The sequence below is a fragment of the Melanotaenia boesemani genome, chromosome 10, assembly GCF_017639745.1.
Source record: "Melanotaenia boesemani isolate fMelBoe1 chromosome 10, fMelBoe1.pri, whole genome shotgun sequence".
Classification (NCBI taxonomy): domain Eukaryota; kingdom Metazoa; phylum Chordata; class Actinopteri; order Atheriniformes; family Melanotaeniidae; genus Melanotaenia; species Melanotaenia boesemani.
The window spans coordinates 6602208-6627093 of NC_055691.1; the positions used below are offsets into that span (position 1 = coordinate 6602208).

Consider the following 24886-nt stretch of genomic DNA (forward strand, 5'->3'; position numbering starts at 1 on the left):
TGTGAAGGCTCACAAACAACTGGATAAAAATAGAAAACACAGGCGGATGAAGACAGAAGACAGACAGACAGTGAGATGAAGAGAGGCAGGTGGACAGACAGAGAGGCAGACAGCCACAACAAGAAAACCGACAGACATGCTGGCAGAAAATCAATCGACTTGGCCTGAAGGTGTAATCTTATCTGTAAGATGAAGGATGGGAGTAACACGAGAGATGTAAATATTGAGAAATACATAGAGAGAGAAGTTCAGCTGGATCAAAAGAGAGCAGAAAGCAAAAGATGAGACAGCAGATGAAGATAAAACAAAAATAAACTCTGTGATTGACATAAAACTTTAGAGATCGTAAAGGGCATAGAAAAAAATGACAGAAGCTTTGCTTAGCTGCACTGCTATCGTGCTATGACGCAGGAAAAGAGAAAATGATAATTAATTCTGGAGTGTAGTAGCCTCCCAAAGCAAACATGGTCTGACTTTTCAACAGGTCATAACCATTCAGACTCTAACACACGCTCCATTAGTCCTCCCTCTCTATTTGTCTCAAGCACCATTCATGAGTCCTTGAGAGGTGAATGAGCAGGAGGAGAAAACCATAAATACAGCAGAATATCATCTTCATCGCACTACTGATTTTGTACTGCAGTGCTATCAGTCCCTTTTGTTCTTAAATACAAAGTTTTTCCTTGGCTGTCATATTAGATGTTGTTTTTCCATTTGGACAATGACCAGATTCTTTCTCCTCTGCCATGTTTACAACAGAAATGATGTTGTTTCCTGTTGTAACATCCAAGCTGCAAACTCCAAGCTGAAAATGGAAAGTTTGACAAAGCTGTGAATTAAGGCTGGAAGATATAATAATCTCTAAGATGTTCATTTGTCTCTGGTCATCAGGTCAAAATACATCCATTTATTATCCCACAAAAGATCATGAGCTAAAAGAAAAAAAGAGGACTGGATGCATGAAGAAACAGAAAGTGGACCTGACACAAACCAGGGATGAGACTGACCAAGAGTGGACTCTCATTATCCTATCAATGAGGTGTCCTAGTTTAAAGCATATTGCACAAGTTGCATCAATGATGCTATGAGAATAATACTTAAGATTCCCACTGGAGGTAGTGCCAGTCAGATGTTTGTCACTGCAGAAGTGAGCACACTCAAAGCCCTTCTAAGAAACTTGATATTTAAGATTATGTAACGTCTGGATCCGCTCAAATCCTTCTGAGAGTGCAGCCCCTGTTTTTCTCATGCAACATCTGTCCCTCCCCTTTATATGCACCAAATCAAAATGCACAGAAGAACTATTTGTTGCAAAAATGAAGCCTTTTCATATAATTTGAGAACTTTTTTGTTCTTTTTTTTATAAAGTACCTAGGAAAAAACTAAAGCAAGTGCAGGCAGAGAGAAGAAAGATCTGGAACTATTACATGGACGCTCCAAATATGAGGGCGGCTGATTTCACCAAGCAGAACTTCTAATGGATTTCACTGCAATCTCTGGAGTGAGCACATCAGCTTTATTCAAAGTAAATACAAGTGAAAATAGGTTAAAAGACCATCAGTACACAAACTGACAGCATGATCAATTGCTGTATCGTCGACAAGGTCAAGATTGATCAATATAGAAAATATTATTTTGGTATTTTTTGCCATATAACCCAGCCCTACTGAGGATCTCAGAACCAGGAGGATCAATAAGGCAGACAGGTCTGATCACTCTAATCTTTTGTGTCAGCTTAAAAATTCCTCCAGAACAAATTCCTCCTCAGCACCATTAAGCTGGGCCACCCACTCCGTGCTCTGGTCACAGGGACACCTGAACTATTTTAAAGAAACACAAACATTTCTTTCACCTTCACAAGAATATCGAAACGGTGCAACCAAACCATTCTCCAGTCCTCACAGTACTGTGGACATACAGTAGGCATGGCTATGTGAGATAAGAAAATCCCTGATGTGTTGACCAACCACTGACCAGAGTTGACCTGCAATACATGACACCGACGAGAATGAACACTGATGTGTGTTTACGAACCACTCATCACTCCTGATTTGTAATTATTAGCCACTGATTTGTGTTAATATGAGGCATTTTACTAGCCTCTGCCTTTAATTTACTAGCATCTAACGCTGGTCTTCTCACCACTAATACATAGTCCCTTTCCCACGCTACAAGAATCCTATTACCACTCACTAACATCTTGCTTTTGTATTTGATAGTGCTCAGTAGTAAGAGGAAAGGTTTATGACTCCAGTTCTGATCAGCACTACGAGATTAGTGATATTAGTGGAATATTAGTGGAATCAAGAACGACCATGGCGACAAAGATGGCGCCAGCAGTGTGCACGGCCTGCCGTCTGTCAGGTTTCCTAGGCCTTCTGGTTTTATTTTTGGTACTTTCAATTAGTGATTGCTTTTATACTGCTCCTGCTCGTTTTGTTTATGATCACCAGTCACTTCTTAACATCCGAGTGACTTGTGAACGGCTTCTACAGTTCAGGTTGGAGATTCCTACAGCTGGTACTCCTCCTCGCCTGTCTGCAGTTCCAGCTTACCTGTGCCGTGCTCCCTGCGTCATTCCCCGCAGGAAGCGCTTCAGGAAACGCGGAAAGCGGGGTGGTGTTGTAGTGAGGCTCAGGGCCCGCTTGTGCTCCACCAGTGGTGGTTTTTTGGATCTTTTCTCCGGATCCTGCCCCCCTTGTCGAACAGCTGAGTTTGGCTTACGGTGGATCTGGCCCGTTGCTCCTGATCCACTATCTGCTTGGTGCCGGTGTTCTGTCAGTTTAGCATACGCATCAGAGTAGCATACATTACGTTAATGCGCATGCGGGTTAAGGTTAGGGTTAGGGTTAGATGCAGTTAGTTTGCACTATGCGTATGCTGATCTGACAATGTATGCTAAACTGACAGAACACTGGCCCTTTCCTGTGGCGGCACCTTTTCCTCGCCACCACCAAATTCGCAAGCGTGGAGTGGATCTCTCCAACCTTCGTCCTCTGGATTATGTGGATTTACGGGTAAAGCAGGACCTTGTTCTGCATCTGGCACTTGTCAATGCCAGATCGCTGGCAAACAAAACTTTCCTGCTCAAAGACCCTTTTGAATCCCAGAAGTTGGATTTTATGTTTATAACAGAGACTTGGCTTCATGATGGTGAGTCAGTTGCCTTTTCTGAACTTCATCCACCCCACTGCTGTTTCTCCAGCTCTCCCCGGTCGACTGGTAAAGCTGGTGGGCTGGCTTCTGTGTGGAGGTCTAGCTTCTACTGTCGGAGACCTTCGTCAAGCCCCTACTCTAGTTTTGAACTACAGCTTCTTGTAATCGAGCTTAGCAGTCCTGTATTATGAGCTTTGATCTACCGTCCTCCAAAAACTAATAAGGACTTTATCAAAGACTTCTCAGACTTTGTTGCTGCAATTGCTCTCAGTTATGAGCGTTTCTTAATTATCGGGGATTTTAATATCCATGTTTGCTGTGAATCTAAACCTTGGGTTAGAGACTTTCTGCAAGCTATTGACTCTTTTAATCTCATACAACATGTCTCTGGCCCTACTCACGAGAAGGGACATACGTTAGATCTTGTGCTCTCTCATGACTTAAATGTTAATGTCACAGAAATATGCAATACACGTATCTCTAATCATCTGCCTGTGTTATTCTCCATATCACCGCCTTCTCCATTTAAACCGCGCGCCCCAGTGCGACGCCGGCGGTTATTAAATTCTCTGACTGAGTCGCGCTTTTCTGCTGCTGTACATGATTCTGTCCTCCCTAGTCCAATTAATTGCTATACTGTTAATGCCGATGATTTTGCTGATTTATTTAACTGCACATGCACAGGTATATTGGACTCTATTGCGCCATTTGTGACTAGGTTCTCTAAACCTGCGCCGGAACCGTGGTTGGATGGTTCCATCCGCGCTCTCAGACGTTTGTGCAGGCGTGCAGAGAGACGTTGGAAAAGGGATGGACTCCGGGTCTCTTTGGGTTTATTGAAGGATTGTCTCTCCAATTATCAGTCTGCTGTAAAATCTGCTAAAACGCGCTACATTTCAAACCTGGTGGCAAGTAACAGCCACAACCCCCAGGTTCTTTTTAGCACTCTAAATCGTCTCATGAATCCTTCTAAGTCCTCTTGTGTAGCACCTTCACGCTCATTATGCGACAAATTTCTTAGTTTTTTTACAGGCAAGATTGCTGCTATCAGGTCTTTATCCCCTCCCTCAGGTTTAGATCCTGCTCATCTGTTTTTGAGCAGTTTGAGCAGGTGTCACTTTCTGAACTGTCGAATGTGGTTTTTCACTTGAAATCTTCTTTTTGCCCCCTCGATAGCGCTAATTAAAAGTACTTTTAGCTCAATCTGCCTTGTTATTTTGTCCCTGATAAACTCCTGCCTGTTTTCAGGCTGTGTTCCTGCTGCTTTTAAGCATGCTCTTGTGCAGCCTCTTTTAAAGAAACCTAACTTGGATCCCTCAGTTCTGACTAACTACAGGCCGATTTCTAAATTAGCCTTTTTATCAAAAGTCTTAGAAAAAATAGTGTGCATTCAATTACAGGCTCACTTAGATTTTAGTAAAGTTTTAGAAAAATTTCAGTCTGGTTTTAAGTCTCTCCACAGTACTGAAACTGCACTTTTAAGAGTTTTTAATGACCTGTTTTTAGTTACTGACTCTGGAAGTCCTGCGGTTTTGATTCTCTTAGACTTGACCGCAGCCTTTGACACGGTGGACCACCAAATCCTCCTGACCCGCATAGAGCAGTGTGTTGGTATTAGAGGAACTGCCCTGCGCTGGTTTCGGTCTTACTTGTCGGACCGGTCGTTTTGTGTTCACCTAGAGGAGTTTGACTCAGCTGCTGCCCCTCTCAGTTATGGGGTCCCACAGGGGTCCATTTTAGGTCCACTGCTTTTTTCCGTGTATATGCTGCACTTGGGGTCTATTTTTCAGAAGCACAATATTGCCTACCATTGCTTTGCTGATGATGTTTAGATCTACATCCCCTTAAAACCACAGGGGGATTCTCTGACTAACCTTCTCAGCTGCTTGTATGATCTAAAAGCATGGATGGATTTAAATTTCCTCCACTTAAATAAGGAAAGAACTGATATTGTTGTTTTTGGAAATTCAGAGCTTCTAAATGGTGCAGTTAGTGTTCTCGGTCCGCTGACCTCCTTTTGTCGAACCCATGCCAATAATCTGGGTGTGATTATAGACAATTCCTTTAACTTTCACCTGCAGGTCAGTTCTGTAGTAAAAAGTGTTTTTTTTCCATCGGAAGCTGCTCAGCAAGTTAAAGCCCTACCCGCCCAAGCATGACCTTGAAAAAGTTATCCATCTCCTCATTATGTCCCGCATAGATTACTGCAACTCCCTATATTACGGCATTGACCAGTCATCTCTACATCGACTGCAGGTTGCCCAAAACGCTGCTGCTCGGTTGCTTACAGGGACAAGACAGCGTGATCACATCACTACTGTTCTCGTCTCCTTGCATTGGCTTCCTGTTAGTTTTAGGACCCAGTACAAGATTTTATTAATTGTTTTTAAAGCCTTAAATGGTTTGGCTCCCTCATACTTGTCAGAGTTGCTACACCCGCATGCTCCAGCCAGGACTTTGAGGTGTCCTTTACAGCTCCTACTGAAGGTCCCAAATGCTGGACTTAAACCCTGGGGTGACAGAGCCTTCTCTGTTGCCGCTCCTAAGCTGTGGAACAGCTTCCCCTTCACATTAGAGCCGCTCAGTCTGTCGTTGGTTTTAAGTCTTTACTCAAGACCTACTTCGTTGCACTGGCATTTGAACAAAACTGAGCTTGACATTCGCGTGTTTTATTTTTTAGTTTTATTCTAGTTTTTAATTCTAGTTTTGTTGTTTTTATTATTTTATAGATTTCATCTTTTTTATCAATTTTTATTTCTGTTTTCTATTCATTGGTTTTTATTGTTTTATTGTGTAGTGTTTTATTTTCAACTGCGGAGTGTTTTTTGTTCTGTTTTTCAGCACTTTGGGCAACTGCTGTTGCAGAAAATGTGCTATATAAATAAATAAACTTGAACTTGATATCAGAGGGTGAATAAACAAATCAGAAAGCATTGTAAAGTGAATTTAATAAATCTGGACTTGATTTTCATTTGAATTTAGGATTGGACTCTGGTTGAGCTTTTTTATAACACTGATTTAGTTTTCGAGAAGCCATTCCTTTGTTTATCTATACGTTATGGGCTGTCATCGTGCTGGAAGCAAACTGCATACCACATGCCACATAAAGCTTTTTATGATACATTCCAACAACAGTCCCAGCTCCACATGAAAGCTTGCAACTGAAAGGTTGGTACTGCTGCCATCATGCTCTCACACCACAAGTTAAAAATTTAGACACACCTACTCATTTAATATGAACAGGTAGGTCTTTATAAGGAGGCAACACTTGCCAAAAAGTCCTGCTGCTCTTGTCATGTTGCCTCAGCAGCTTCCATGTCCAATTTCTTCCTTATGTTTGTAATTTCCCCTTATTGTACTCCACATTACATCCAATACCGTAGAATTTCCTCTGCAAGTCCCTCATGATAGTTACCTCAAAGATATGACATCTAATTCATGGTAATAAATAAATTTACTTTGTTTTTATTATTTAACTTTTTTATCATATAGAATTTGTTCTTAATAACCTTCACTTTTTAGCAGAGACAGGTGAACTTTTCAAAGATGGTGTACGTTTGGCATCTTAAGGGCCTTTGTTAATCGGCCGCTGACCTGAGGTTATTAACTTTTAACATACCAGTCACTGCCTCATGATTACCAGTTACTGACCTTTAGTTAAAAGCCACAGAAATGTGCTAATTAATCACAGACCTGCAGTCTCTGTAGCTGGACTTGTAAGAAAAACCAACCTGTGCGGACGCAGCCGAATCATTCAGGGCTCTCTGCAGAGCGTGGCTCAGTCCTTTAGAGAGGTTCTGTTTCAGGATCAGGTCCAGACGATTTCTGCGCAGCTCGATAGACAAAACTGTAGAGAAGAACAAAATACAAGAAGCGTAGCAAATTTAGTCATTTTCAACACAACTGTGGCTTAGAAATAATAAATAATTTCACTGTTTTATATGTGGAATTCCCCAAATGCTGCAAAGCTCCAGTAATAGCTTCAAAAACATACCAGCATCTTAGGTATATGCAGGCTGTTCTCAAGCCTCTTTTTTACTGTTAGTTTTTCTTTTTTTCTTTTTATTCTATTTGTGCTCAAGGAAAATCTACCCATTTTATGTTTTTAATCAAATAGTGCTCATGTACTTGGTCACATAATTATTATGGATTAGATTTCTATGGGGCTTTTCAAGGCACCCAAAGCACTTTGCATTGTATCCATTAGTCATTCACTCCTCATTCATACTTGGTGATGGTACGCTACATGTGTAGCCACAGCTGCCCTGGGGCAGACTGATGGAAACGTGGCAGCCAATACATGCCTATAGGCTCTCCGACCCCCCATTCATAATCATTTGTATGTCGACACTGGAGGCAGGGAGATGCCCAAGGACACAAAAACAGATTGACTGGGGGGGACAGGAATCGAACAGCCAATCGTCCGATCATTGGACGACCTGCTTTACTATTAGGTACACTGAGCCTAATAGTGATTTGTCATGTGCAAAAGAAAGCTGGAATTGGAAGAGCTGGGTCACATCGAGTGACAGCCGGTTTTCAGTTTTTTTGTTTTGTTTTTTTTTTTTTTCCTTTTGCTGTTTAGCTTTAAGTTGTCAGTAGTCGTGTCATTCACGAACGAACAGATTCTTTGTAGTGAATGAGAAGAACCAATTCATGCCTGAGACGAATCTTTAGATGGGGTAGGACTTTCTTTTGATGGGCACACCATGCAATCAGTTATATATAAGGAAAGTAGATGAATTTTTTTTTTTTTTTTTTTTGGTCGATTCTGATATTTGTCAGAAATAAATTCCAATCAATCAAACTTTATTTATAAAGCACTTTTCATGCTGAAGACAACACAAAGTGCTTTACATTAAAAAAGCAGTTATGTATATTAAAAATAAAAAGAGTGTAACAGTTGTAATGAGCTAATTCCCCTTACCACAACATGCTCCCCTGTTACAAAAGCCTTAACACACACCAAAATAGATTACATAACAAAAAAAAAAAAAAAAAACACAGTCGCACACATACACACACCTTTAACGGAATTGCATTTTAAACATATAATGGTCCCAAATAGTCTGACACTTATGTTGTTCCAAAACACCACACACAGTACTAAAGAGTTTCAGTTTTTAGTCTGGGACTGTGAAAACTTTTTGGTAAGCTTAGCATGAACAGGATATCATAGCAGCTGCTGAAGACAGAGTAATGTTCATCAATTTAACTTTTTTCACATCGCTCCACCTTAAATGCGTCTCAACACGCAGCTGATGGTCATACTCTCAAATATTTTGCACACGTATGTTATTTCTGCAGTTACTTATTGGCTTTTAAGCTGTTAGCTAACGCTACGCTGGGTTGGCATCACAGCGATGTTATTGCTAACGTAAACAGACTAATAGTAACTTAAGCTAGGTTAACAAAACTTAGCAATGTAACGTAAATGACTGACGCACTATCATGACACATGGCAAACAGAGTTAAACTGAAACTGGAGCCATGTTGAGTCATTCTTAATATCAAAACGTCGTTATAAACGTACATGTCGTCACACTCTGCTCAGCCCACCCCTGTAGTGCTGCCTGACTGTGGTGGCTACTGAGGATTTAATGGAGTCAGCGCTCCCACTAGTGGACAACCTGCGCAACAACATCATTCTGTACGACTCCGATAAAAGAGCCAAATCTGTGACGCTGAAGCTTCTGATGTGTTACTTTATCTGTTAAAATCATTGCATTGCAGTCGTTTTCCAGCACATAGAGCTGACATAGAGCTGAGTATGAATTTAAAAATGTACATGTAATATTGGAAATAAAATAATTCACCATTTTAATGAGTCTGGAGAAATTCATCATCATCATCATTTTTTTTTAACTAAAAATGACATGCATCTCCCAGTCATGACTTTGGAGTCTCATACCTGTTCTGACCCAAAACTTCTCAGTCACGTTGCAAGGTAGAGGAATCTCCTCGATGCTGGTGGTGGATGGAGGTTGGGTGGTTGTGGTTGGAGGTGGCATAGTTTGGACCGGGATGAACACAGTGGTGGTAGGTGCCTTTGTTGTGGTGGTGGTAGTTGTGGTTGTAGTAGAAGTGGTTGTAGGTACAGTCGTGGTAGTGGTGGGAGCTGGAGTGGTGGTGGTGGTGGTGGTAGTGGTGGTGGTGGTGGTTGGGGGGACGGTGGTGGTGGTAGTGGTGGGCGCAGGCGTTGTTGTAGAGGTGGTTGTAGGTTGAGTTGTAGTCGTTGGGGGGATTTTGAGGCTTGTGGTTTCTTCGGTGGTTGTAGCTGCTGTAGTGTTTGGTGGTGACGTCGCAGCACTCCCATTGGTTGGCACCTGTGTCATCACCTCTGTGTTGATAACAGCAAGAGTGGTCGTTGAAGGTGTTGTCGTAGTTACTGTTGTCAGCTGAAGGTTGTCAACAGTCACAGTGTCCTGGCTAGTGTTCTGTGAAATGGTAGTGGTTTCTGGGGACGTTTGCATTCTTGTTGTGGTGGAAAACGGTAAGACTGAAGTAATGGTTGGTGAAGGGGACGTTTTTATGGTGGTGGCTGATGCGGTTGGATGCTGTAAGGTGTTTCTAGTGCGCACAGCCATGGTTGTGTTCCACTGGTGGGTGGAGAAAGGGCTGGTGACGTTGGCAGGAAGTGTGACATCATGGTCGCCCACTGTGGACAGAAGTGATTCGGGAACAGTGGGAAGATCCCAGGCTGGTAAGTTGCTCACTGAGTCGTCTGCAGAAAGAAAAACATTTGGAAATCAGACATTAGTTTGGGGTCTGAGCAGAAAAGAAACCCTGGTTAAACCCTAGTTCGTCACTTTAAATCAGGTTGCTTAGTTTGCCAAAGTTGTACTAAACTTGTTTACTGTTGTTTCTCTGTGTTGTTTAAATATTCAGCGGTTTACTGTCCCGTCTGCCCCACCATGGTCTGGTCAGCCTGCACACTTCGGTTACAGATTATCCACCCACATTACCAACTCTCAAATTCAAAACAGATATTCATTTACCTGGTCCAAGTCTGTATTTTTGTGCCCTGAGTCCATTTTGAGATATTTGCTACTGATATAAAGTGAAAGTGCATGATGGCATCATGCTCACAGAGGGCTCAGTGGTCACTGTTACAATAAGCAGGCCCATAGGCAGACAAGCCAGTGCGAGCCATGATCAACAGCATTTACAATGTCACTACCCAGGATAAAAATGAGGCTCCCAAGGGGCTCTCTTGTGGCTAGCAGCCAAACAAGGCTAACTGTGGTATAAGGTAGGGTAACAATGAAAAATGGGATTTATCTGTGGCTTGAGACCAGAGACCAGGTGCTTTATGTATAGGAGAGCTCAGCAGCTTATTAAGGGCTCATTTATGCTCACTTAACATACATAAATAGTATATCTGTTCCCGACATCAAACATCGCTGCCCACATATTCCCAACCATGCTTAGCATTGGTTGGTGGCAATGCATCCACTAAAGCAGGGATTCTCTTTGATGGGTCTGGATCCAAAAGTGGGTCACAGGCCTTTACCTTGGCAAAATGTTGTCAGGAGCGAAAAGCAACCCCAGTTTTCCTATTCATTCATTCATCTTTGCATTACCCCTAGAATTGCACAAAACCTAAATATCGCAATAAAAATCGCAATTGCCCTTTGTCGAAATTTTAGACATATCGCTTTTATTTTGCAAAATACTGTAATGGAAGTGCAGGTGATGTTACACCTCAGGTCACACCTTTATTTTTATTGAAAGGACATTGTTTTTCAATATTTACTGTTGAGGTAATAGGTAGAAGAAAACATTACTTTGTATACTTGAATCTTTTTATTCTATTTTGAGTTTGCAGTTAAAATCTGCTATATTGGTTGTCATAGATTCAGTGAGTATTCTCAGCAAATTTGGTTTTATTTAACATTTAAAGATAGCTTAAGAACATGCTTTTATTTACTTCTCATTTGCACTTTTTATGTCATGCCTTTTGCAGGAAAACACCAACTGAAACTGTTAAAAATGGCTGTTAGAGAAATATTTTGTTATGGCAGCCTTGTGCCTAAGGTTTGATTAAGCTAATAGTTTTACTTGTACATTGTTATATATTCAGTGAGATGGTACTCAGCTAAAGCTATATGTATGTCAGTTTTTTTTTAAAAAACACTTCTGGGTTGTTACACATTTTTATTCCATGTTTGTGCATGTAAGCACAGTCAATTCTGTACAATCTGAGGTTTAAACATTAAATAAATTTGAAAAATTGAACATTTTTGTGTGGTTATTAGGGCTTGTCATTAAGGGTGATGGTGGGCCTCAAAGCCAGACCAGTTGAGAGCCACTGCACTAGAAGGCAGTGCTGAGTTCAGAGTTCATTTCTGGGGTCTAACATTATTTTTAACTGTAAACATGGTGACAATGGAGGAGATCATGATAATGCACATTTTCAGCAAGCGACATAAAAAAGGCAGTGCAGTGGACGGTGGTGGTCTGTGCAGCCATTAAATACCTCACAGCATGTCTTTTCTTTTGTGTATTTTACTGATCACAAGAGGGCTACACTGTGTAACACTGCCCCCAAAGATTTCCGCTGCTACTGCTCCATTCGCTGTGTTTGGTTGCATAGATGCAAGCTCCCTGGATGTGCACCATCGTCACCACACCAAACTGTGCGATTTATCTACTGTTTTGGGTGAGCTGGTGTTGTGTCTAGCAGTGGCCGTAGTCTTTTTAATCTTTGTATTATTCAGTATTTCTGACGGGTATCTCATCTCATCATCTTTTTTTCCCCGAGTTGTGTACTAAGCTGCAGCAGCAGCTTTGTGATCAGCTCATAAAAATAAAATTTAACCAGCATACAGTACTTTCATTCTGTTTCTTGGCTTGGAGGCAGTGCAGTGAGAAACACATCCCAGAGAACAGTGAAGAAACTTTTTCCAGGTGTGGTTTTGGCTGAAAATAGTTTGGATACAAAGGACAGTTTGGGCTTTATGTGTGCAGAAGTAAAGATGGTTGCATTTACAAAGTGTCAGCTAGATGACCAGGAGGCGAGGTGGTACACCTGAGAGTTCATGTAGAAAGGGTTATTGGCTGCATACACAAACGAGTACAGGAGTTTAAATGAAATGGTACAAAACTGGATGATACTCCCATGGGCAGATGAGAACATCACTTTCCTCGACAAGAGACTGAAAGTTTGTTGTGCTCTGATTAACAAGAGTCCCAGTGTTGCTCTGTCAGACATTCAGTCAGACATTCAGGACTGTTTACTCTTTTCAGAGGTTTCAGACCTGGACTACCATCAGATTCAGTAAAGTTTTTATGTAAATTTTATTGTTCTTGTAATGAATAAACATGCTTCCACTTATTTTTATGCTTTTGTATTCTTAACTATTTATTCTGTTAAAATAAGATGTATTCAGTTAGCTGATCCTGTATATTTAGACGTCTGCCCATCCGGAATATATTCATTAAGTAGAAATGTGTCCACAGATGAACTGATAATATATTTGATTTTAGAAGATGGCTGGATGGATGGATGGATGGATGGATGGATGGATGGATGGATGGATGTCTAATTAACACACTGTAAATGATCAGTATGATGATGCAGACTTGCAGATCTTCATCCAGCTGGTTGTAAAACATCTGCATGCACATTTAACCCTCTGGCGCATGAATTAGTACCACATTTTTAAAAATAAAATATTTTACTTCTACAGACATGCACATTGATGTTTTTCTGTTTTTAATCTTATTTTAACTTTTACTCAGTGTATTGATTTTTCTATTTGATCTATGAAAACATTTATAAAATAACATCTTATATTAATATAATATAAATTTTCTATAAAATGGATCTTTTTCTTGTCCTGTTTATCACTGAGGCAAACTTGGTAATTACAATGTATGTATATATACTATATCAAATGTAGTTATTCTTTATACATAGCAGAGTATTGGTGACTCATTAATGTCCAATGAAGTTGCTAATGTACGACCCACACCCATGCATACATTTAAAAACAGCCTTTAAATATGTGCCCACTGTAGTGGACACTGTGCATCAAAGGGTTAATGATCAATACTTTTAAAATTCATGACAGGTGTAGGAACTTACACCAAACACAAGGTAAACACAGATGTCTGAGACTGTAACAGGTGGCAGCACCAGCTGAACTTCATTCATTGTTCGGCAGCTTGTAATGATTTAAGTTATTAATTATTACTACTGTCCATCATAACAATTCTTTACTTTTCTTGTGAACTTATTGCGGTAAGGACGTTTCTCTCTACGTTTTTAGATGTGTTTTTAACTAAGTTTATTTATGAAAAACTTGAAAGGGTAGAGAGAAGCAGTAGCCAGGTTCATCTAAAATGGAGGCGATAGGCCCAGTGACATCATGTGTGCGTTCTTTATAGGGTTTTGTGCTTGGCTGTGATTAGTTACACAGAATTGACATTTGTCTTGTAATACTAGTGCTGCATTTTATTAAGAAGCAGTGATGCAGTAAACTTGTTATGATGCACGTTCACTTCTATCTGCCCAAAGAAAAAAGGCCTGCTTTCTAACAGCAACTACGTTTTTGTTTAATCTTACCTTTTTGTAAGTTCTGGTGTGTATTTATTTTGGAAATAGGTTCTCTTTTGTTTTCTGTGCTTGGTGTTTGATGTGAACAGCTGCTCCCCCTTTGTTTGCTTTGATGGGCAATTACATAGACATTTTTCACTGAGTGCTTTCTTTCTGTACACCGATTGAGACTGTATGAGCTCATCTTTTTCAGTTATGCAATTATTCACGGTTGCTGTGCACTGGTGGTAAACTCAGTCCCACTGGTTTGGTGGCATTTTCAGTGATGCAGTACATTGTCAGCTTTTTTTAGTGCACTACTCCAGAGCTAATAATCACACAATTGAAATGCAAAGAAGCTTTTGGTTAAAATGTTTAAGTCAAAATGCTTCTACCATGGTGCTGAACATGAATCTGTAAAATCTTGATTATATACAAATTTCAGCAACAATATATGCATCAACTAGATCCATGCCTCAGTGGCTCATTTGTAGTCACTGTGACTGTGATGAGATTGCACCATTGTGTGGTGACCTTCTTTCTGGTTCGTGACACCGATGCAAACTACTTGAAGCAGATGATGTGGCAAAAATACTTTGAGGTAACAAGAGCTCCGGATGCCAGCTTGACGTATAATAAACGCTTTATTTCCAAAAAGTGACATCTTAAACAGATCTGCAGCATCTATGAGGTCTCTGGGCCAATGTTGTGAATCCCACTGAACACACGTACCAGTGGCCTTATATATGTTCACAAACAAAGAAGAAAGTTCACCTGTGGCACCTCACCTGACGCTAACCCAAACATATGAAGCATTTCTGGTTAATCGCTAATTGTTTTTACAGAGTTCATGTGATACTGTCTACTTTGAAGGTCATTGTGTTAGCTAGATCCATGTGATACTTACAGAAACAGGCCCGCATGTCTACATCTAAATGTGATTAAACTACCTACCTACATTTTTTATTGCACAAGAACAATAAATAAAGATAGGGAGGTTATTGTCAAATCAAATCAAAAAGATTAAATGTTCAGCCGTTTAATTCATTCACTGTCATTGGATTAAGTTTAATGTGAGGGTTTGTGTAACAAATCGACTTTTTGATATGAAATACATGTTGATGAGGAATGTGAAGAGGTTGATGTAGATAAGAGGGAGGTGATCGATGCTTTTCACACTGAGCCATCTGAAGACTTTGAGTGCTGTGATTGTGTTGGGAAATGGATTAGACAGGAAACACTGAGCAACAGGAAGGATGAACTAATTAACAAAAAGCTAATATTAGCTTTTGTTAATTGTTCTTCAGCAAAAGCTTAAATATTTGTGGAAAACTGTCATTGTTGATGACGCTAATTTGGGTGGTGAAATGGGACGAGATGAGAGAGACAGTGAAGATGATGATGATATAATGACAGAGGTAATGGTGATAGGATGATGAAGATGATGGGTGTTTAAATGAGGGAAATGCTGAATTTAACATTTTAATGACAATGGTTACAAACACTGAAGAGTCCTAAAAAAAAGATCAGCGTTATTGCATAAAGTTTGTGATTGTTGCATAAAAGTCTGCCAAAAATAAACAAATTCCAATTAAAGCGGAAACATCTGTGCTTGGGAGCAGCTGGGCTAAACTGTTAAAAAACCAGACCCCTGCATGATATTAGCCCAGGAGCTAATATCATGGTTGGGCTTAATGGTTGCCCAAAAGAAGTTGAACAAGATGAAAATATTGGGTAAAAATATAAAGTATATTAAAAAAAAAGTAGTAGTAATAGTTGTTAAATCATTCCAAATGTAATTAATGGTTGTATCAGACCAACATAGGTTTATAATTATTGTTAACTTTGCCTTGAATCAAGCAAATATGTGTCACTTTTTTTTATATATATATTCTTGTTTTTTTGTGTATCCCACTCCACATCAAAACACAGTTAGGGGAAACTAAGAAGTCTACTCAAAATTAAGACTGGAGAATAATAAGAAAGTGGCCATTTGCTACTTTCCAATCCCTTTTTAAAACAAGTCAGCAACAATACCAGCAGCCATTTTAACTGCAAAGTAGCTTAAAGCTTCAAAGGTCTCAAAAAAGTTGCTTAATGATGTCATTTACAAATTTCCTGATATTATTGTGGCATATTTGCCCCTTACAATCTCTTTGCTTCTCTACTTTGATGTTATGCACTTCTCAAATGGCCGCGGGTTTCATATATCAAAGATTCTTATGAACAAATTTGTCCTGCTTAGAAACTTTTTACGAAGATTGTGGCATTCATGAAAAACTTAGGTAAGAACTTCGAACATTCAGAAGTAGACATGTTTGAACAAAATCAGCATTTGTGTTGTTTTTTTGCTGTTCAGTTCTAATCTTTTTAAAATAACTTTTGACAATTTACAAAGTATTTTTATGTTAAAATAAATAGCACATTATAATTTCCCCTCAGGGGAAAACTAAACTATTTTCCACTCCTTTCATTCATTCAAGAACAAGTTGCAGTCAAGATGGGATTTAATTCTGTTACACACATGCACATTAAAGCAAGATCTGTTTGCTCAACCACAAGAAATATCACTCCATAAATGTCCAAGTCACCTGCAGCTCCCAGAACCACCTGCTGAATGTGATATTCAATCATTAAAATTTAATACTTTTTATAATTAGTTATTATGACTAGGTTATTATGAGATGGAGATTATTCCCTGGCGGCCTGGTTAATGACACCACTGACCAACCTTCAGACTCACCAGGAGGTTTATTTCATCAGATGCACCACTCGCTCTATTGGTGCACCACATCTTAAAAGGATCCTGGGTGTGTTTGGACCCAGCAGATGGCAATTTGCTTTACAAACTATATAAGGGGTAGTATGTAAAGAGAGATGAAAATTTGCTCTACTGTGTACTACTTTCCTATTTAGCCACTACAGCAAGCCAGATTGTAGCATTGCTGTCCAAGTTTGGGAGTAGTTAATATCCCGTTTGTACATAAAGCTGCTTTATATATGATTTGAATCTCACCATGTGATCATTGACAACAACAATATATGTGCCACTTTAAAAAGGCTAATAACAGGTTTCAGTGCACATCTTTAGTATTAGAATTTATTTTCATTCATTCTTGGCAATATGTTTGTTATTTTTCCTTGTCTGCCTCAGTCTGTCTCTGCACACAGCCCGTCATGGACCTTTACCTGCAAAGATGGACCAGCTGACACATCCTTTCAGCTTACAGACAGGTTGGCATTCACCAGTCCAAGAGGAAGGATACCAATAATTTTGTAGTCTATGAACACGTTCGTGAATCTGATGGTAGGTTTTCATAATAAACTTCAAAAGCACAACTTAGGAGCAAATTTAAGAAGATTCATAAGAAGATATTAGTGACTGAGACCTAAGACGTGTGAAAAGATGCTAAATCTGGTGAAAAAAGCTGCTTATAGAAAGGATGCAGAGATGCATCCTATAACTGCTGATCCCGCTCATGTCTATGTGTTTGCATGGTGTAAGAAAGGGGTTTGCACTTTGCTGAGCTGGACACATATCCCAAAATCTGGTTTCAAAAGGAAGTATCACATACCTATGCTGCTGTTGCTGGAGGAATTATTGTTGACAACAACCATAGATATGTTGGTTGGTCCTGCTGTCGGATTCACAGAGTCTTTACTGGCTGGAGAGGTGGAGGAAGAGGAGGAGGGGGTCAAAGGGGCAGCTTTTGTCACAGAGGAGAATGAGGCCTTGGAAGTTGATGATGACCTTTTAGACCAAGCAGCTTTAGACAGCAGCCCTAAAGGTTTTACAGCTGCTGGTGCCTGCAGTTCTGCTGTTTCTGTCAGCATGGTATGGAATGATGAGAAGGCTGCCTGCTCTCTTTGAACCTCTCCACCCATCTGCAGCCACTCCTGCCCCATCCAGGGGGCTGAGTCTTCAGGCTTGCTCGGCAGGTCACTTCCCTTGGTGTCCACAAGCCTCCAGCCTGCTTCAGCCCAAGCACCAGTTCCCCTCAGGACATCAGTTTCTTTTTCAAACACTTTGCCACCTGCTTCGGCATGCATTCCTGCTTCTGTTTCCATCCAGGCTGCTGTTCTCGATTCAGCAAGCACTTTACCTTCAGGCCAAGGTCCAAGTTCAGCATCAGGGCCAGCAACAGACCCATCTTTGTCTTTAAACCCAGGAGTTGCTGTGAGGTTGGTGGGCACTACAGGGTCCAGAGGGGCGTCAGCCCATCGAATTGACTCATAATGACCTCCATCAGCTGCTGGAAACAGAAACAGTGGAAGAGGGAGGTGGAGAAAGGGGGAGGATGAAAGAAAAAGCAGAAACACTGCTTAATTAGGAGTAGTGAGTAGCAGTAAAGACAGAGAGCAGTTTGACTCATCAGTCCCTCAGGCCAGACAACGACATCATGTGCCCTTCCATACACAGAACACACTCATGCACACACACAGCTGGAGACCTCAAATCATTAGTTCTCATAATACCATCGCAACTGTCCGACTGCCAGGAGATTTAACCTGCCCTGCTCGCGCTCTCACAAAGACTCCTGGGAAAACAAACACTGCTCTTCCAACTATGGCCGAACATATTACTGCCTGCTTCACAAATACTTATTCAGAGGGATTAAAAACCTCTAAAACCACGGTTGTGGAAAAAACGTAATAAAAGCCAAAAGTAGGTCACTTATGTTTTTAAAGGATAAAGCATAGGGAATTAATTTCAGTGTTTCGGGATGCATAAATTAGGACACATACACAATATAATCAGCTGTGAGTTCACAGATGCAAATCGGATCTTTTAGGTTAGTCCTGCGTGCTTGTGGATTTATTATTCCAAGAACTAACACGACCAATCATGATCAGCTTAGAGCAACAGGAATGGGAATGAAATGTATTTTATGAGCAAAGTTGGGTGGTGGTTACCTGTACATCACAAAAGTAACTTTTTAACATTTTGTAAACACCACAAGATACATAAAGATGAAGCAGTAAAGATAACATCCTGTCAAATAATTTAGCCTCAATTTTTAGCTTCATTCTGTAAAACAGCCTTCGTCTTCTCAATAAAGCTTGAAGGTTTGGCAGAGCAAGCCGATTATCCCGTCTAATGTATTCCGTCTCAAAGGCACCTTGCCTTAGTGGAAGAGAAAGATGAGAAAAGCGAGGCTGACCGTCTGACATGCTTCCTGTCTGCTTCGCTGAGCAACATGCTTTTTATTGCATCTGCTCATTTGTTCTGTAAGTAGAAAGGTTTGGCTTTGGCGCTGCTCCAGCCTGACATTAAGAATCTTTTAGTTTTCCACACAAGTGACCATTAAGTGGAAGCCACTGCTGGTCACTGATTTTGGTTTTCTTATTTGTCGTTTCAGCACATGCTCATTTCAGCCGGCAAATGTGTTAAAAATGCATGTGTGTCACGCACTTCTCACGCTCCCTGAGTCTCTGAGGAGGACTGGTTAATTAAAAGACAGTGATTCTGAGCTAGAGAGGCTTTGCAGAACAAGCTCTGGGCTTAGCTGCTGTATATCCTCTGGAAACCTGCTATAAAGCATTTCAAACACCGCACCATTAACTACCACCACCAAGCAATCTGTTCCTCATTTTACAATGTCATATCATAAATGTGATTAAAAGAGGAAATTAATCCATTGACAATTTATATTCAAGCTTCTCTGGGCTCAGAGTTGGATGTTAGTACTCTATTAGTCAGTTTGAGAGAGAAGAAAAAGACAAAGAAATGCCAGGGCCAATTACTCTGGGCACTAACATGACTACCACACTTAACTTAAAAGTCATCCTTCTTTTGGTTCAGATTAATCTCATTTGGAACCACAACAGCTGGTCTGCGACAGATTCATGTAAAAGAGGAAAAGTCAGTCTGAGCATTTTCACTGAAAGCAAAAGGAGCAAAAGCCTTTTGCTGGGAAATCTTAGTGCATTAATTTAAATTATGGACATTAATCAAACCTTTGACCCTTTTGAAGGTTTTTCCTTCCTGTTAAAGGGGAGTTTTTCCTTTTGACTGTCGCCCACCACCCGTGCATGTTCAAGATGGAGGGCTGACCCCAAGTCAAGATTTGATGCAATCTGTTGGTTGTCTTAGCTATGTTATTATTTTTTATGAATTGGTTTGAATGAATAGTAAGATTAGATCACAAAATATTGGCTTTAAATTATTAGTGAAATGCCAAAAGATGACGTTATTGTAAACTGGTGCTATAAAATTGAAAATAAATTTAACTAAATTGAATTGACTAATTGTCCAATTAGAAAAACTGGCTCAGTCTCACTTTTAAAATTTCCTGCGATTTCCTTTAGATTGTTTTATTTCGAGACAATATACAAAGCTGAAAAAAACATAAATAAAAAAATATTGAGTAGTTTATTGTTACAGTACATCATTATCTGGCTTGATTTTTTTAAAAAAAGAATGGTTTGATATGTATTTATCCCCTTATGGCCTTTGTTTATTTTATTTCTTTATATTTAATTAATTTATTTATTTGCTTTTAATTACTTTTGTGTTTTAATTTTATATTATTTATTTATTATTTAGAAATTGTTATGACTTCATTTGACTTTTAATTGTATCTTACTTTAATGCAGTTAGTTATTGTTTATTGATTTCTGTTTTTTTACTTGATATTCTTTTTTAATATTATTAATTTTTTATATATATCATTGTAAAAAAAACTCAAATGTTAAGGGGTTAAATATGTCTCACAATGTTTTTCATTTCCTGGAAAAAAAAAATTAAAGCAATGAGTCATGCTGCATTTGGGGGTTTGTACTATTTTTGCAACCAACAGATTTTTTTTTTTTTTTCAATAAGAGCAAAGCTGATGCAGATTGGTGAGTGTTGCCTTATCAGGATGGTGAAGCTGACCAAACAGAGTGCTGCTTTTAGCTTTTTATAGAAAATGGGTGAAGACAGAGGCGAGCAGCACTGTGTTGGTCACTTTTTTAAGGATCTTCTAAGCTGAAAAGTTACTTTCATATTACCAGGCTGAAGTGACTACAATGTGGTTTTCTTCAGGATTGTGCAGAGAAAGAACTCCTATCACTAATTCCAAATACCCAATCCAGTTGGAGACCCTACATAAATATCTGATATGTAGCTATGCATCACGAGTGAGGAATCACATCAGGTTACATGCTGCTTTTTGTACATATGCATACACACAGTGCTGTCTTTATAACCCTGCAGAACTGCAACTACTGTCACTAGAATAGCTATAGCTAGCCATGTAGCTTTATGTAGCTCAAAATATGTTTACCATCTACAATTTATTAGCGATAGCTTCAGTTTCTGAAATGTGTGTCTTAATCTAACCTTTCAAGTGCTCTCACAAATATTTATAATCAAACATCAAAAGTCAGATGTAAGATATTTCTAGTTATGATAGTGAACTGTCAGTAATCAACAATTTAATCAGAATTAAGTTGGAAGTGAACATTGTGAGTTAAACCTCCCATTTCCATCCAGTAGTGTGAAATTCTGGCCTAAGACACTCTGATGTAACATGCCAAACGGTTGAGTAAGGCAGTTCCACACCATCTTCGGTTGTAGATTCAGTTATGGCCATATATATATTTGGGTATGTGAGGGTATTTACATCCAAATTGGAGGAAAGGTTCAGGGACTACAGCTCTTTAACATGTAGCTGCCTTTTTTCAAGGTCCCAAAACTAATTAGACAGTTAACTCTAAAGCTATTTCATCAGCTTTGTGGGCTATTACCTTATTAATACATCATCAATCAAGCAGGCAAAAGGTCTGGAGTTGATTCCAGGTGTGGCAACTGCATTTGAACCCACAACATGCAGTCAAAGGAGTTCTCAGTGAATGTGAAACAGACCATCCTTTCACTGGAAAAAAGAGAAGCTCATGAAGACAAAAACAGAGGGTTCACTACAAGGTGCAAACCATTAATAAGCCTCAAGAATAGAAAGTCCAGATTAGACTTCACCAAAAACCATCTAAAGAAGCCGACTCAGTTCTGCAACAACTTTTTTTGGGCAAATGAAACTCAGATCAACCTGTACCAGAATGATGGGAAGAACAAAGTATGGAGAAGACTGGGAACAGCTCATGATCAAACCACATCTTCTGTAAAACATTAGATGCTATGGGCATGCATAGCCTCCCACAGCCCTGGGTCACTGCTGATAGAAGCAGCTATATGAAATCTGAAATTATAGGGATTTACTCTCTGTTCAGAGAGTATTTATTTAGCTGTCACGTCACAGTACAGATGAACAATGACCCAAAACGTACTGCAAAAGCAACCCAGGAGTTTAGAAGGCAACAAGTGGAATATTCTGCCATGACCGAGTCAGTCATCAGATCTCCACTTGATTCTCTATCGTGCTCCATCATATTTCTGGGCTCAACTGTAGTTTGCTCAAAGAGGGTGAAAACGCAAAGTGATTGTACACAAATAACATAACAGTTTTCAATATCATACTTGGAGCCTGAATGATGCTGGATTCAGGCGTGAGAAATCCTGATGTCAGTATATCGGCCAATGAGTTTTAAAGTACGCTTATATGGTACTGGTCGAAAGTTTTAAAACACTTACACACTTGTGCTTTAACTGATTATGTATATAAACATTTGACACGTTAGCTGTACAGAAAAAAGGATAATGATGTAGTCATTATTAATCAATCTTTTCAGAAATTAGTTTAACAAACCCAGTGTGGAGATAAACCTTGTCTCTGCGCCATATCTGGTTCTATTTCTGCTGGAAAAAACATTCCTAAATCATAAAATTAAAAGATATCATGTTTAAATATTAAATATCTGCCAGTATCAGCAGATAATATCCTTCTGGTTTTCTCATGGGCTCTAATTAACATATACTGCAATTCTACCAATAAATCACCTTGGATGTCACATATTATAACTTTAATCAATAAGTTAATAAATGTTTTACTGATTATGTTGTGAGAATAGATGCTCTTAGGTCAGTAGGTTTTATTAATTTATCAGCTAATTGTTCTTGGGATCCAATCTATAAATGTATCCCCATTTAACCTGGTTTACAATCACAGCATGCAGCAACTTTGAGCTCTAAAGATCTGATAAATCCACTATGCATCATCTAGTTGGTGAATGCGATATAGCAGGGCATTTTGCCACTACAGAGCAAGATATTTATCTCAGGAATTAGCTGTGACCCAAACATTGTCAAAGGAAGAGTAATTATAGGACTTAGAGTTGTCAGCTAGACTATAACACATAACTCCGAATGAATCATAATGCTGCTGTGTGTCTGCTGTACAGTTGCTAATAGTTCAATAACAATAAAATATTGTGCTAGTGAGTTCACACATGTCTCATACCCCCAACTATTCCCAAAAATATTAAAGAGTGCAGTGCTGTGCAATGCTATAACTGACTGAATTTTTTAAATTAACGGCGCTCTCTGGGTTGATATTGACATCACTATTTTGACAGAGAGTCATTTTTTACCAACAAGACTAAATCCATTGAAATGGATTAAAGGAACACTGAATGGATAGATGGGATGGATTAATGAAGAAAGTGATGGATGGTGGAATGGATGGGTAGACTGCATATGCATGACTGTTAGCACTCTTTTCTCCTCCAACAGTTGCCACCTGCTCTGGCTGAGAGCAACATATGCGACTCTACCATCAAACCTCTGACAAAACACCAGGAAAGAAGAACCTCTACTGAGAACAAATATGGCCAGAATGGATAGGCTAGATGGATGGTAGAACAGAGTGGATTAAGAATGGATAAATATGGATCACACAAGTAAGTCCTGACCTGTTTTAGGATTTTTTCCTGGATGAAACATGTGCAGCCATGTTTAGCTTGTTTTCATGTGAAAACATTCAGTTTATAGGTGATTATGAGAAGCATCATATGTTAATGGGACACAAAGCACTGCAGGCCATTTACAGGCTTTAAACCAGAGTCATTTTATGCATTGATGATAGCGGCTTGCCAGCTGGCTCAGCTGATGTCCCACTGCATCTCTGTAAATGCCAACACAAACCTGTAAAGCCATCCTAGGTTGCTAAACGCTTTATTAGCATTCAGATTAGCCATTTTCAGGTAACTATAATAAAAATACTGATAATGTTTACAGTGTCTGGCCATGGTTTTGTTTTTACCTGGTTCTGTGTTGTGTACTTGAAGCTTTGGGCCAACCAGAGTAGATCCGAGCTGCCACCCTGACTGTGAGCAAGACAGGTGGTTAGGAAGTGTGAAGACAGTGTTGAGCCAACTGGTCCTCAGCTCAGTGAAGCTCAGAGGAAAAGTGAGTAGGGGGAGTGTTGTGTGGTTAGTTTTGTCTGCCAACAAGCCAACTGGTGGTGGCAGGTTTTTATTTAAATAATTATCACGCCGCACAACATACAAAAATAATATATTACTCATTCTCCATCTTAAATCTGCACCAGGCAAAACTTATCTACTACTATGCCTATTTTTCTGGTAAAATCTGCATGTTTAGTCTGCAGATTTTACCAGACTCAACAGTACAATCATAATAGTGGTCAAGGGCAGGTCATGCTTTTAATACAGCGCACGATGCACAAATGAAACCTTCTGCAAAAGAAGCCACCGCTTTCATTCCTGCATAAAAATTCAGAAAAAAAAAAACAGATTTAATGAAAAGTTACTTTCAAAACTACTTGATGCTGATTAATTTGAGAGTAGTTTTAATTGGTATTTTACATGGCACATTGACCAAAAATCTGCATATAACTAAAGAAACTGATGTTATTTCTGGACAAAGTCAGCACCATTCATATCTTTAAATCCAGTCACCTCACTCCTTAAATGTAATGAGATTATTGTTGTGTAAGCAGATAAGAAAATATATCTTGAATTGCTGTTCGAGAACTTTGAGCTGAGGTCACATCACAATTTCAAGACAAAATAAAAAGATCATACTTTCAAACTTAACTATAAAGTTGGAGAGAAGAACCACGAGTTTGTGAGGATAAGGATATCAGATTCTATTTTTATTTAAGTTGTTTCTTCTTATAGAATTAGTGTTTGTGGTTGTGGAAGGAGTGTGTGTGGCAAGTCAAAGCACTAATAATAGGAGGCTCTGTGAGAACAGTAGTGGTCTTCAGCCAGTAGATTTTGTCCAACACAGTGATGCCATCCAACAGGATGGACACTAGTAAGCATTTCTTGGAGCTATTCAGGGCATCC

At 39.5% G+C, this 24886-nt stretch overlaps 1 protein-coding gene across 4 annotated transcripts in view; it reads right to left on the minus strand.

The window, feature by feature from the left end:
* The window catches only part of kiaa1549la (KIAA1549-like a), a 155998-nt gene that overhangs the window by 86800 nt on the left and 44312 nt on the right, over positions 1–24886 (minus strand). For 3 of the 4 annotated variants that reach the window (XM_041997621.1, XM_041997623.1, XM_041997620.1), the window contains 3 exons: positions 17272–17949; positions 9068–9880; positions 6888–7003 (listed from right to left, as the gene is read on the minus strand). In XM_041997621.1, coding sequence (XP_041853555.1) covers positions 6888–7003; positions 9068–9880; positions 17272–17949 — 1607 coding nt within the window. The remainder of the gene's footprint in view (positions 1–6887; positions 7004–9067; positions 9881–17271; positions 17950–24886) is intronic. The other variant, XM_041997622.1, reaches the window with a different exon arrangement.